Source organism: Choloepus didactylus, chromosome 22 (assembly GCF_015220235.1).
Source record: "Choloepus didactylus isolate mChoDid1 chromosome 22, mChoDid1.pri, whole genome shotgun sequence".
Lineage (NCBI taxonomy): Eukaryota > Metazoa > Chordata > Mammalia > Pilosa > Megalonychidae > Choloepus > Choloepus didactylus.
In genome coordinates this window covers 3,774,688-3,787,188 of record NC_051328.1, presented here as the reverse complement: position 1 = coordinate 3,787,188, position 12,501 = coordinate 3,774,688, and the positions used below count along the sequence as shown (strand labels likewise).

Below are 12,501 nucleotides of genomic sequence, written 5' to 3'. Positions count from 1 at the left end.
ATTCCTCCTCAAACAAAGATCAACTATAAACTTCACCTGCCTTTTAAACTCTCTGTTATTATTCAGTCTGTTTAACTGCCAGTTAAGACCTCACAAACAAAGACAAACGTTCATAGACCAGGGCTTCTGGGGTTACCCAAGAAAGTTTGTTCAATATACCGGTGGCTTCTGCCTGTTTTGAAGCTTGTGGCCTGAAACTGCTTTTCTTCCTGGCATTAGCTCTAACTCCAGCATTATTTTTAAAATTAAAAATAATATTTATCAACAAAAAGTCGTTTACTGCATTACTGGAAATCTCTATAACAATTCTTTTTTGTTTTATATTCTAATTTTAAATAATTTATTTCTTAATGAGAACTTTCCAGTTAATAAGCTCCATTTGTACTCTGTGGCATGAAACCCTAATGAAAACACCTGTAGAAATTTTTCTTTTGGTCTGGTTGAGGTCATAAACATTGATTCAGGATACCTTATAATTACCCTACTATAAATCTGGAGGAGAGTTGTTTACACCAACTCAAGAGTATGTTACAATATTGGAACAGGCTCAGAGTCCATTTCTTTGCCTCTAGTAAGGATTACAACCAATCCCATCCTCAAGAGACAAGTACTTATCCTAATTGTTTATTCATGTAGATGTCCTTGGTAATATCTTAATTATCCAAATCTGCTTAATTATGGTATCATTTAGGAGATGTTCTGTGAATCAAGGATTGAAAATAAATAACCAAATAAATGTTACCACGAAAACTGGGTTCTCACACAGTTTACAAGCTTTCTGAACAAATCTTTGAATATTCATACATTATCTTAAATAGCTAATGTGATCCCAGACATTGGAAATGGGCTATAATGGATGTATGTATAAACATTAAGCAATGCATAATTATGGAAAATATCCTTCTGACATAGAATCCCTCTGAATGTATCATTATAAATTGTAAAACATCACCTAAATCTTAAACACAATTTTCTAAGCATGTTAACTAACTAGATAAACAAATTTTACACTCTACCTTTGTACTATATCACAGACCGGAACGAACAAACATAGGCTCAGTTGCTTCAGACCACAGTACAAAGGGAGTGTTGTAAGAATAAAAGGGGGAAAATGAGGAGCACCTAGATCTAAGTCTTACATTTAGAGAAGGAAAAAAGAAAAAGGAAAAATATCTCCCGGTTCTCCACTATCAGCTTCACCAGTGATTTCAATTCCTGATAGGCCTTCACTTACCTAGGGCTCTTTTAAAAACTTCAGATTTCTGGAAATGGTGGTCTAAACACATGCTTATTTCTACACTTCCTCTCAAAGTCTGACTAAAATGAGAGTTAAGAAATAAAAATGTATAGTAAGAAAAAAGAACTAGAAAGAAGACAATAGCTGATAAGAGAAGCTGACAAAATTTTGGAAAACATAAAGTAGAAGGATAAGAAATAGTAAACACTCATCAAAGTAGAGGAAGAGGCAACCCCTATGTCTGCAGGTGGATACCAACAAGAAGTTGATATGAGCCAAAGAATCTTACAAAGGCTCAGGAATCTAGGATACCTCTAAAAGTATGGGAGAGGGGTGGGACTAAAAACAGAAAGTTTTAAAGTCTGTGTAAGAAACAATTAGAGCTCAAGTCTACTCCACAAAAATGAGGGCACTATCCTTTTTCAATTTAACAGAAGATAGGATGTTTAGTTTCTGGAGAAAATTAACCAGAGAGATTCTATATTTGCATGATCCAGCACCTCTACTAAAACAGAAGCATTATGTGGAAGTCTACTCATTGATGCTACTGCTGTTCAGTGCACAATACAAGGAAAAACAGGGAAGGTGTTGAACTGTATCTGTTCCACCAAGCCTCCCATATATTATGGCTCTTCAATCACATTATCCAACTCCTTTCTGGAAAGAGCTATGGATTTGGTAGAACAGCTAATAAGTCTCTTTAGTATGAAAGCAATTTTCAATTCCCTACTACTGAGGTCATGTTTGTTAAAGAAAGTTTTGGCAAACTGCATGGTATGATGAACTGAGACCACTTCAGTTCTGGGGCAAGAAGGTAAAACATTTTAACTGGGTATCAAAGGAAATGGCTAAATTTCATAATTCCGGTGACAATCTTCCCCATGACTCTCCCTGTCACAACTTCTGCAATTATTTTTTTAGAAAAACTAATTAAAATTACATTTTAAATGTTTACCTATTAAAAAAAAGTATGAGAAAAATAAATTACTATACATGAAGCTATTTCAGGGTACAAAAGATCTGCCATTGCCATCTGCCAATCCATACTTGGATTCTGTAATGTTGCAATAACTGCATTACAAATCTGGAGAAAGTTACTAAAACCTTAAAGCATTAATACTGAGTTATTATTTCAGTAAAACTCTGTTCTGTTTGTAGAAGAGAATCTTCTTGATAAAATACATCAAATATTAATTACTTACTCATTGGATACACGTGGAACAGTATGTGTAACTGCTCCAGGGACTACCCAACTACCATCCCTCCATACCCGCTTGTCTTGCCATTCACTCCTGGCTACCAGGCCCGAGAGCATCAGATCAAGGTCACAGACCTTCTTCTTCAGTCACATCAGAATGATCCAACTTGGCTTCTTTATGTTGTCCTTCTGCCACTTTCACAGCAACAGCTCGGCAAATGGCCCCAAACTTCCTATCCAGAGAACGAACTCCTGCCTCTCTGGTATATCTATCAAAGAAAAACATTTTAATGTGTAAAAATGGACAGAAATAACGTGATTAACTTATATTAAAGAAACAGTTACATTTTAAAGTTCATTACATTTTCTTAAGTACTAAAAAGAGATCTTAAACAAAAGTTTTTAACTTAAAAACTCTAGACAGATTTATTATTCTTGAGATATTCCTGAAAGAATCAGAAAAATAGCACTCTCTTTCCAACTAGAGCAAAAAAGAATCTGAGAGAGAAACTGACTTTTTACTCAGAACTTTACTAATCATCCCTATTCAATATATTTTCACTGTAGGGGCTTCTATAGAAAGAAAGGTTGCTGAGGGTTGTAAGCGTTGTGATTTTGTGAAAAAGATTCTAAATGTGGTTAAGCACACAGAGCTGTCTTTAAAAAACTTCTGTTAGACTTGCATTCCATAAGCCATTTCACAAATCATTATACAGTACAACCATTTTTGCCCACACAGTTTTGGATAGATTTGAATGGGCAGCATCCACACAGAGAAGGCAGTTTGTTTTTTTTAATCATATTTGTAAATTGTAGAATGTAACATATATATGTAAAAGTGATAAGTTTCCAAGTACAATTTAACAAGTAGAGAGCAAATTTCAAAGAATATTATAGGTTACAATTCCACAGTTTCAGTTATTTATTTATTATGAAATATAACATATATACAAAAAGGTACTATCTTTCAAAGTATGATTTAACTAGTAGATATATAGGAAATTTCCAGTTATTATGAGTTATAGTACCATAGTTTCAGTCATTTCCCTATTGTGAAATCTAACATAAATACAAAAAGGTACAGCTTTCAAATTACAATTTAATAAGAAGCTATGTAACAAATTTCAAAGAATGTCATGGGTTCCACTCCCACCATTTCAACTATTTCCCTCTAACTATTTTAATACCCTAGCAATTAAGGAAAAGAAATTATATAAAGATTCAGTATTCATAATCCTTTGTTAAATTCCATCTTGTCTGCTGCTACCCCTTCCTCTAGTTTAATCACTTTCCCGATCTCCAGGGATGTCTAGGCAGTGACTACCTTAACCTGTTCATCTTGAAAAGGGGTATCAACTTTATGAGCAAAGGGGACATATCTGGTTGATGTTCTTGAAGAAACTATTGCTTCCGGTTTTAGGAACTTAGCTAGCATAGGGGCACTCTGAAGGACTTTAGTTTCTGACAAATAAACTTAGTGAGTGAAACTTTTATCAAGTATGGCATTCCTATTAATTATAGTCCCGAGTACTCAATGTGTAGATTTTTTCCCATGCACCCTTCTGCCGTCAACTCTCTGTGCCAGTGTCATACCTTAGAAGTATACCGATCTATACTTGTGGTGCTGATCTGTGGGAAACATGCCTTTAAACAATCCCTTTCATTCCTATCCACCTTGAATACAGCTCTGATACTTATAATCCCATTAAAAACAATTGTCACCCCTATATTACCATACCTTTGATTTCACCATCATTAATCTATGTGAACATATTAGACTATCATTCCCCCTCACTAGCTACTGTCTATCACTAGGTCCCCAATATTCTTACATTATAAGACACTGATTTTACATTGTTCAGGTAGTCCATAGAAGTGGTAACATACAATATCTCTCCTTTTGCATCTGAGTAATTTCACTCAGAATTATATCTTCAAGGTTCATCCATGTTGCCACATGTTTCAAGCACTTGTTGCTTCTTACTGCTGCATAGTATTCCATCATATGTATATACCACATTCTGTTTAACCACTTGTCTGTTAAAGGACACTTGGGTTGTTTCCATCTCTAGGCAATTGTACACAGTGCTGCTATGAACATCGGTGTATAAATGTCTGTTCATGTCACTGCTTTCAAATCTTCTGGGTATATACTGAGAAGCAGAATTGCCAGATCACAGGGTAATTCAATATCTAGTTTTCTGAGAAACTGCCAAACTGTCTTCCAGAGCGGCTGTACCATTATACAGTCCCACCAGCAATGAATAAGAGTTCCAATTTCTCCACATCTTCTCCAGCATTTGCAGTTTCTTGTTTGTTGGAAGCAGCCATTCTTAGCAGCGTGAGATGGTGTCTCATTGTGGTCTTGATTTGCATCTCCCTAATAGCTAGTGAAGAAGAACAATTTTTCATGTTTTTTAGCCATTTGTATTTCTTCTTCGGAGAAAAGTCTTTTCATATCTTTTGCCCATTTTATAATTGGGCTGTTTGTACTATTGTTGTTGAGTTGTAGGATTTCTTTATATATGCAAGATATTAGTGTCTTATCAGATACATGGTTTCTAAATATTTTCTCCCATTGCATTGGCTGCCTCTTCACCTTTCTGAATAATTCCTTTGAGGTACAGAAGCTTTTGATTTTGAGGAGTTTCCATTTATCTATTTTTTCTTTCATTGCTTGTGCTTTGGGTGTAAGGACTAAGAAGCTACCTCCTAATATTAGGTCTTGAAGATGTTTCCCTACATTATCTTCTAGGTGTTTTATGTTACTGTCTTTTACATTGACGTCTTTGATTCACTCTGAGTTCATTTTTGTATAGGGTGTGAGGTAGAGGTCCTTTTTCATTCTTTTTGTTATGGCTATCCAATTCTTCCAGCCCCATTTTCTGAAGACTGTTCTGTCCTAGTTCAGTAGATTTGGGGTACTTATCAAAAATCAGTTGACCATATATCCGGGGGTCTATTTTTGAACTCTCAATTTGATTCCATTGATCAATATGTCTATCTTTATGCCAGTACCCTGCTGTTTTGACCACTGTAGCTTTACAGTAGGCTTCAAAGTCTGGAAGTTAAAGTCCTTCCATTTCATTCTTCTTTTTTAGGAAGTTTTTGGCAATTTGAGGCCCCTTTGCCTTCCAAATAAATTTGACTAGTTTTTCCAAGTCTGCAAAGTAGGTTGCCGGAATTTGGATTGGGATTGCGTTGAATCCTTAGATCAGTTTGGGTAGAACTGACATCTTAACAATATTTAGTCTTCCTATCCATGAGCACAGAATATTTTTCTACCCATTTAGGTCCTTTTTTTTAAAATTTCTTTTAGTAAAATTTTGTAATTTTCTGTGTAGAGGTTTTTTATGTCCTTGGTTAAGTTTCTTCCTAGGTACTTGATTTTTAAAAAAATATTGTGAATGGATTTTTTTTTAATTGCCTCTTCAGTTAGGTATAGGAATGTTACTGACTTATGTACATTAATCTTATATCCCGCCACTCTGCTGAATTTATTAGCTCAAGTAACTTTGTGGTCCAATTCTTGGGACTTTTCAAATGTAAGATCATATCATCTGCAAATAATGACAATTTTACTTCTTCCTTTCTAATTTGGTTATGTTTTATATCTTTATCTTGGCAAACTGCCCTGGCTAGAACTTCTAGCACAATGTTGAATAACAGAGGTGACAGTGGGCATCCTTGTCTCCTTCCTGATCTTATGGGGAAAGCTTTCAGCTTCTCATTGTTGAGTACCATGCAGGCTGTGGGATTTTCATAAATGCCCTTTATCATATTGAGGAAGTTTCCTTCAATTTCCACTTTTTTTTAAAATTCAATTTTCTTGAGATTATTCACATACCATACAATCATCCAAAGTGTACAATCATTTATTCACGGTACCAATATACAGCTGTGCATTCATCACAATTCATTTTTTTTTTCGATTTTTAGAACATTCTCATTACTCCAGAAAAGAAAGAAAAAGAAGAAAGAAAACTCAAATCCTCCCATACCCCTCACCACCCTCCTCCATTACTGACTTATAGTATTGGTATTGTACATTTGTTACTGTTGATGAAAGAATGTTAAAATACTACTAACTGTTGTACATAGATGGCAATAGGTATATTTTTTCCCTATATACCCCCCCTATTATTATCTTTTAGTTATAGTGTCATACATTTGTTCTAGTTCATGAAAGAGACTTCTAATATTTGTACAGTTAATCACTGACATTGCCCACCACATGATTCACTGTGTTATACATTCCCATATTTTAACCTCCAAATTTCCTTCTGGTGACACATGTGACTCTAAGCTTCCCCTTTCCACCACATTCACACACTATTCAGCACTGTTAGTTATTCTCACAATAACATGCTATCGTCAGCTCTGTCCATTTCCAAACACTTAAGTTCAAGCTAGTCAAACATTCTGTTCATAATAAGCATCCACTCCCCATTCTTTAGCCTCATTCCATATCCTGGTAACCTACGTTTCATGTCTATGAGTTTACATATTACAATTAGTTCATATCAATGAGATGATGAGCCCTTCTGTGTCCGACTTATTTCACTCAATATAATGCCCTCAAGGTTTATTCATCAACCTGTTTTTTTAAAGACAGTTTTGTTCACAGACCATACATTCCATCCTAAGTAAACAATCAATGATTCCCTGTATAATCACATATTTACGCATTCACCATCACCACTATCTATATAAGGACATTTCTATTTTTTTCCACAAAGAAAGAGGAAGAAGGTAGAGAGACAAAAGAGAAAGAAAAAAAAAAATAGAAAAAAAAAAGATAACTAAAAAGCAACAAAAGGAAAGATAGAATTAAAATAAAGTATAATAAAAAAATCAGACAACATCACCAAAGCCAAGAGTCCCACACCCCTCCCTTATACCCTCCTCTTACAGGCATTCAGCTTTGGTATACTGCCTTTGTTACATTAGAGGAAGCATAATACAATGTTTCTGTTAACTATAGTACCTAGTTTGCATTGATTTTATTTTTTTCCCCACTACCACCCTATTTTTAACACCTGACAAGGTTGACATTCATTTGTTCTCCCTTAAGTAAAAACATATTTGTACATTTTACCACAATTGGTGCACACTCTAGGTTTCACTAAGTTATACAGCCCCAGTCTTTATTTTCCCTCTTTCCTTCTGGCATCCCACATGCCCCTAACTTCCTCTTTCAACCATACTCACAGTTATCTTTGTTCAGTGTACTTACATTGTTGTGCTACCTACCATCACCCAAAATTGTGTTCCAAACCTCATTCCTGTCTTTTCCTATCCGTCTGTAGCGCTCTCTTTAGTATTTTCCATAGAGCAGGTATCTTGTTCACAAATTCTCTCATTGTTTGTTTGTCAGAGAATATTTTAAACTCTCCCTCATAACTGAAGGACAGTTTTGCCAGAGATTGGATTCTTGGTTTGCAGTTTTTCTCTTTCAGTATCTTAACTTTATCACCCCACTTCCTTCCTGCCTCCATGGTTTTTACTAAGAAGTTTGCACATCGTCTTATCAAGCTTCCCTTGTATGTGATGGATCGCTTTTCTCTTGCTGCTTTTAGGATTCTCTCTTTGTCTTTGATGTTTGATAATCTGATTATTAAGTGCCTTGGCATAAGTCTATTCAGATCTATTCTGTTTGGGATATGTTGTGGTTCTTGGATCTGTAATTTTATGTCTTTCATAAGAGATGGGAATTTTTCAGTGATTATTTCCTCTATTATTGCTTCTGCCCCTTTTCCCTCCTCTTCTCCTTCTGGGACACCCATGACACATGCATTCATGTGCTTCATCTTGCCATTCAATTCCCTGAGACGTTGCTCATATTTTTCCATTCTTTTCCCTATCTGTTCCTTTGTGTGTAGGATTTCAGGTGTCTTGTTCTCCAGTTCCTGAATGTTTTCTTCTGCCTCCTGAAATCTGCTGTTGTATGTCTCCATTGTGTTTTTCATCTCCTGTGTTGTGCCTTTCATTTCCATAGATTCTGCCAGTTATTTTTTCAAACTTTCCATTTCTACCTTATGTACACCCAGTGTTTTCTTTATATCCTTCCTCTCTTTTGCCATATCTTCTCTGAACTTGTTGACTTGGTTTTTGAATTGATTTCACATATTTATTTGAAAATCTTTGATTGTTTCATTAAGGTGAAACAATATCTCAACTGTATCTGAGTTGAGGTGTACGTTTGTTCCTTTGGGCCGTATCTTCGTGTTTCCTAGTGCGTTTTGCAGTTTTCTGTTTCTAGGCATGTGGTTTCCTTGATTATCCCAATCAGATTTTCCCACACCAGAATGTGTACAGGTCTCAGAATGAAGCTATATTCAGTGTCACATTTCCATGTGGGTGTGTCTTAGAAGATTGACAGACTTCCTGTGAGGCCTCTAGCCACTGTGCTTTTCCTAACCTGTTCAGCAGATGGCACCTGTCAGCCTGTTGCTCCCCAGGGGTGTAAAGAGGTTTGGTACCTTTAATTCTAGCTTAGGTTGTTTCTGTTTTGACTGTTTTCCCCAAGGCCCTGAGGTCTGAGTTCTGAAGGGTGGGCCGGCACTGGAACTGGGCTCCTCCTCCTTCCTCTTAGGGAAGATACACCCCCTAGGGAATTATCTTCTGTATTTGAATTACTCCTTTGTCTCTCTGACTCTATTAACTCCACCCATCTAGGTCAGAGTGCTGCAAACTGAAAATAGTTGGGGCTTTCTCCACTAAGCCACTCAGGTTGAGAGAGAGAAAAAGCGAAAGAAAGCCCCTTTTCAGAGCCAGTCCATGGCCCCCTAGTTTCGTCAGTGTCAGAGATAGCACCCAGTCTTCTGGGCTCCCTTCCTGGGACACAGGTGTTTTCTGGCTCTTTAAGGTCAGCTGTCTCTAAAAGTCTGCATTCTTTTTTCCCATCAACCCCCACCTCCTTTCCACTGGGAGCTACCTCAGGGTACTTTTCTGCTTGTTAGGGGTTTGTCTATGTTTGTAGCTTGTATTCAGCAGTCCAAATTTGTTAATTAAAATCCCAGGTGAAGCTAGGCTGAGCTATATTTGCTTGCTTCAGGAATGCTGCTTTCTCCCACAGCGAAGTCTTGCAGCTCAGCAGAGTTCCACAGTTTTTACCTACAGCTTTTATGCTGTGATCTCAGCCATTCCACCCATGCCAGGTTTGTGTATGATGTCTCCCAGCAGTTGTTCCAGATTATTTACTAGTTGTTTCTGGTTGTTTATTAGTTGCTCCAGGGACTAAGTAAATTCTACACCTCTCTGTGCTGCCATCTTGCCCCTCCTCTCCTCAATTCCTCTCCTCACTTCCTTTTCAAGTGTTTGTATCAAAAGGGATGTTGAATTTTGTCGAATGCTTTTTTAGTGTTTATCAAGATGATCATTTGATTTTTCCCTTGATTTCTTAATGTGTTGATTACATTAATTGATATTCTTATGTTGAACCACCCTTGCATTCCAGGAAAGAATCCCACTTGGTCATGGTGTGTAATTCTTTTAATGTGCCTTTGGATTTGATTTGCAAGTATTTTGTAGAGAATTTTTGCATCTATATTCATTAGGGAGACTGACCTACAGTTTTCCTTTTTTGTCGAGTCTTTATCTGGTTTTGGTATCAGAGTGATATTAGCTTCATAAAATGAGTTAGATAGTGTTCCTTTTCTTCAATTTTTTGAAAGAGTTGAGCAGGAATGATGTCAATTCTTCTTGGAAAATTTGGTAAAATTCCCCTGTGAAGCCATTTGGCCCTGGGCTTTTATTTGTAGGTAGATTTTTGATGACTGATTGGATCTCCTTGTTTGTGACTGGTTTGTTGAGGTCTTCTATTTCTTCTTGGGTCAGCCTATGTTGTTCATTGGTTTCCAGGAAACTGTCCATTTCCTCTGAATTGTCTAGCTTGTTAGCATACAGTTGTTCACAGAACCCTCTTATGATTTTTTTTTATTTCTTCAGGATCTGTAATAATTACACCCTTCTCATTTCTGATTCTGTTTATTTGGGTCTTCTCTCTCTTTGACTTGCTCAGTCTAGCTAAGGGTCCGTTAATCTTGTTGATCTTCTAAAAGAACCAACTTTTGGTTTTATTTATTCTATTGTTTTTTGTCCTCCAGCTCATTTATTTGTGCTTTAATCTTTGTTAATTCTTTTTGTCTACTTGCTTTAGGGTTAGTTTGCTGATTGTTCTCTAGCCTCCTCAGCTGTTCAGTTAGGTCTTTAGTTTTAGCTCTTTCTTGCTTTTTGATATATGCATTTGATCTATAAATTTCCCTCTCAGCACTGCCTTCGCTGCATCCCACGTTTTGATATGTTGTGGTCTCATTTTCATTAGTCTCTAGATATTTACCAATTTCTCTTACAGTTTTTTCTTTGGCCACTGGTTTAGTAGTGTGTTGTTTAACCTCCATATATTTGTGGAAGATCTGGTTCCTTAGTGGTTGTTGATTTCCAGTTGCATTCCACTGTGGTCAGAGAACGTGCTTTGAATAATTTCAATCTTTTTAAATCTATTAAGACTTGTTTTGTGGCTCAACATATGATCTATCCTGGAAAATGTTACATGGGCACTAGCAAAGAATGTGTGTCCTGGTACTCTGGGATGTAACGATCTATATATGTCAATTAGGTCTAATTCATTTATCATATTGTTTAGGTTCTCAATTTCCTTATTGGTCCTCTGTCTAGTTGTTCTATCTATAGAAGAGAATGGTGTATTGAAGTCTCCCACTATTATTGTAGACGTGTCTATTGCTCCCTTCAGTTTGGCCAATGTTTGTCTCATGTATTTTGAAGCTCCTTGATGAGTATATAAGCATTTATAATTGTTATTTCTCCTTGGTGAATTATCCCTTTTATTAATATATAGTCCTTCTTTAACTCTTATGACATCTTTGTATTTAAAGTCTATTTTGCCTGAAATTAGTATAGCTACCCCAGCTTTCTTTTGATTGGAGTTTGTGTGGAATATTTTTTTCCATCCTTTCATCTTCAGTCTGTGTCACAGGTTCTAAGATGAGTCTCTTGTAAACAGCATATTGCAGGAATATGTATGTATATATTTTTTTAATTTTTACTTTTTTATTATTTCTTTAAATTTTATTTTGAAATAAATTCAAACTTACAGGAACAGTTGCAAAAACAATACAAAACCCAAACACAGAACTCCAGCATACCCTGACCCCGCTCCCCCGATCCACCAACTTTAACATTCTGTCACATCACCATTTCTTTCTCCCCCCCACTCCCTCCCTCATTTATCATCCATCATCTATTGCTCTGTCTTCTGAACATATGAGAGCAAGCTGCACACATCCTTGAACAAACAACATAATTCACATCTACAATTCCCATGAACAAGAACATTCTTTTATGCAATCCCATTAAGCACAGCTAAGTTCAATAAATTCAACATTGACACAAAGTTACAATCTATATTTCCTTTTTTTTTTCCTTACGCCCCAACCTTGTCCTTTTGAGCCTCCTCTCCTCCAGCCTCAGATCCCATCCAGGATCATCCTTGACATTTAATTGTCATTATCTATTTAGACTGTCTTTTTCTTTTTTTTTTTTTCAATTGTGGAAACATATATACAGCTTAAATCTTCCCATTCCAACCCTTCCCTTGCATTCCATAGTGGGATTAATCACATTTAGAATGTTGTAATGCTACCACCTTCCCACCATCCATTAGTAGAAATTTTTCTTCACCCCAAACAGAAACCCTATACTCATTTCTTGACTCCCCATTGCCCCTTCCCCCACTGCTTGTAACCCATTATTTTTCATCTCTATGGTCATATTCTCTGATATTTTCTTTGTGTTTACCATGGGGGCTTAAATTTAACCTCTTAAATCTATAACAATCTTATTTTTCTTTGATACCAACTTTACTTCAATATGACACATAAACTATGTTCCTATACTCCTCCATTCCCCCACCTTTATGTAGTTCTTGTCAAAAATTACATATTTTACACTGAGTCCAAAACCACTGATTTGTCATTACAGTTTATGTATTTTAGATCCTGTAGGAAGTGAATCGTGGAGTTACAAATCAAAAATACAGTAATAT

General features: G+C 36.2%; 1 protein-coding gene across 1 annotated transcript in view; it reads right to left on the bottom strand.

Moving 5' to 3' along the window:
* The window catches only part of LONP2 (lon peptidase 2, peroxisomal), a 179,355-nt gene that overhangs the window by 53,297 nt on the left and 113,557 nt on the right, over positions 1 to 12,501 (bottom strand). Inside the window, exon 11 of the mRNA XM_037816336.1 lies at positions 2,571 to 2,704. Coding sequence (XP_037672264.1) covers positions 2,571 to 2,704 — 134 coding nt within the window. The remainder of the gene's footprint in view (positions 1 to 2,570; positions 2,705 to 12,501) is intronic.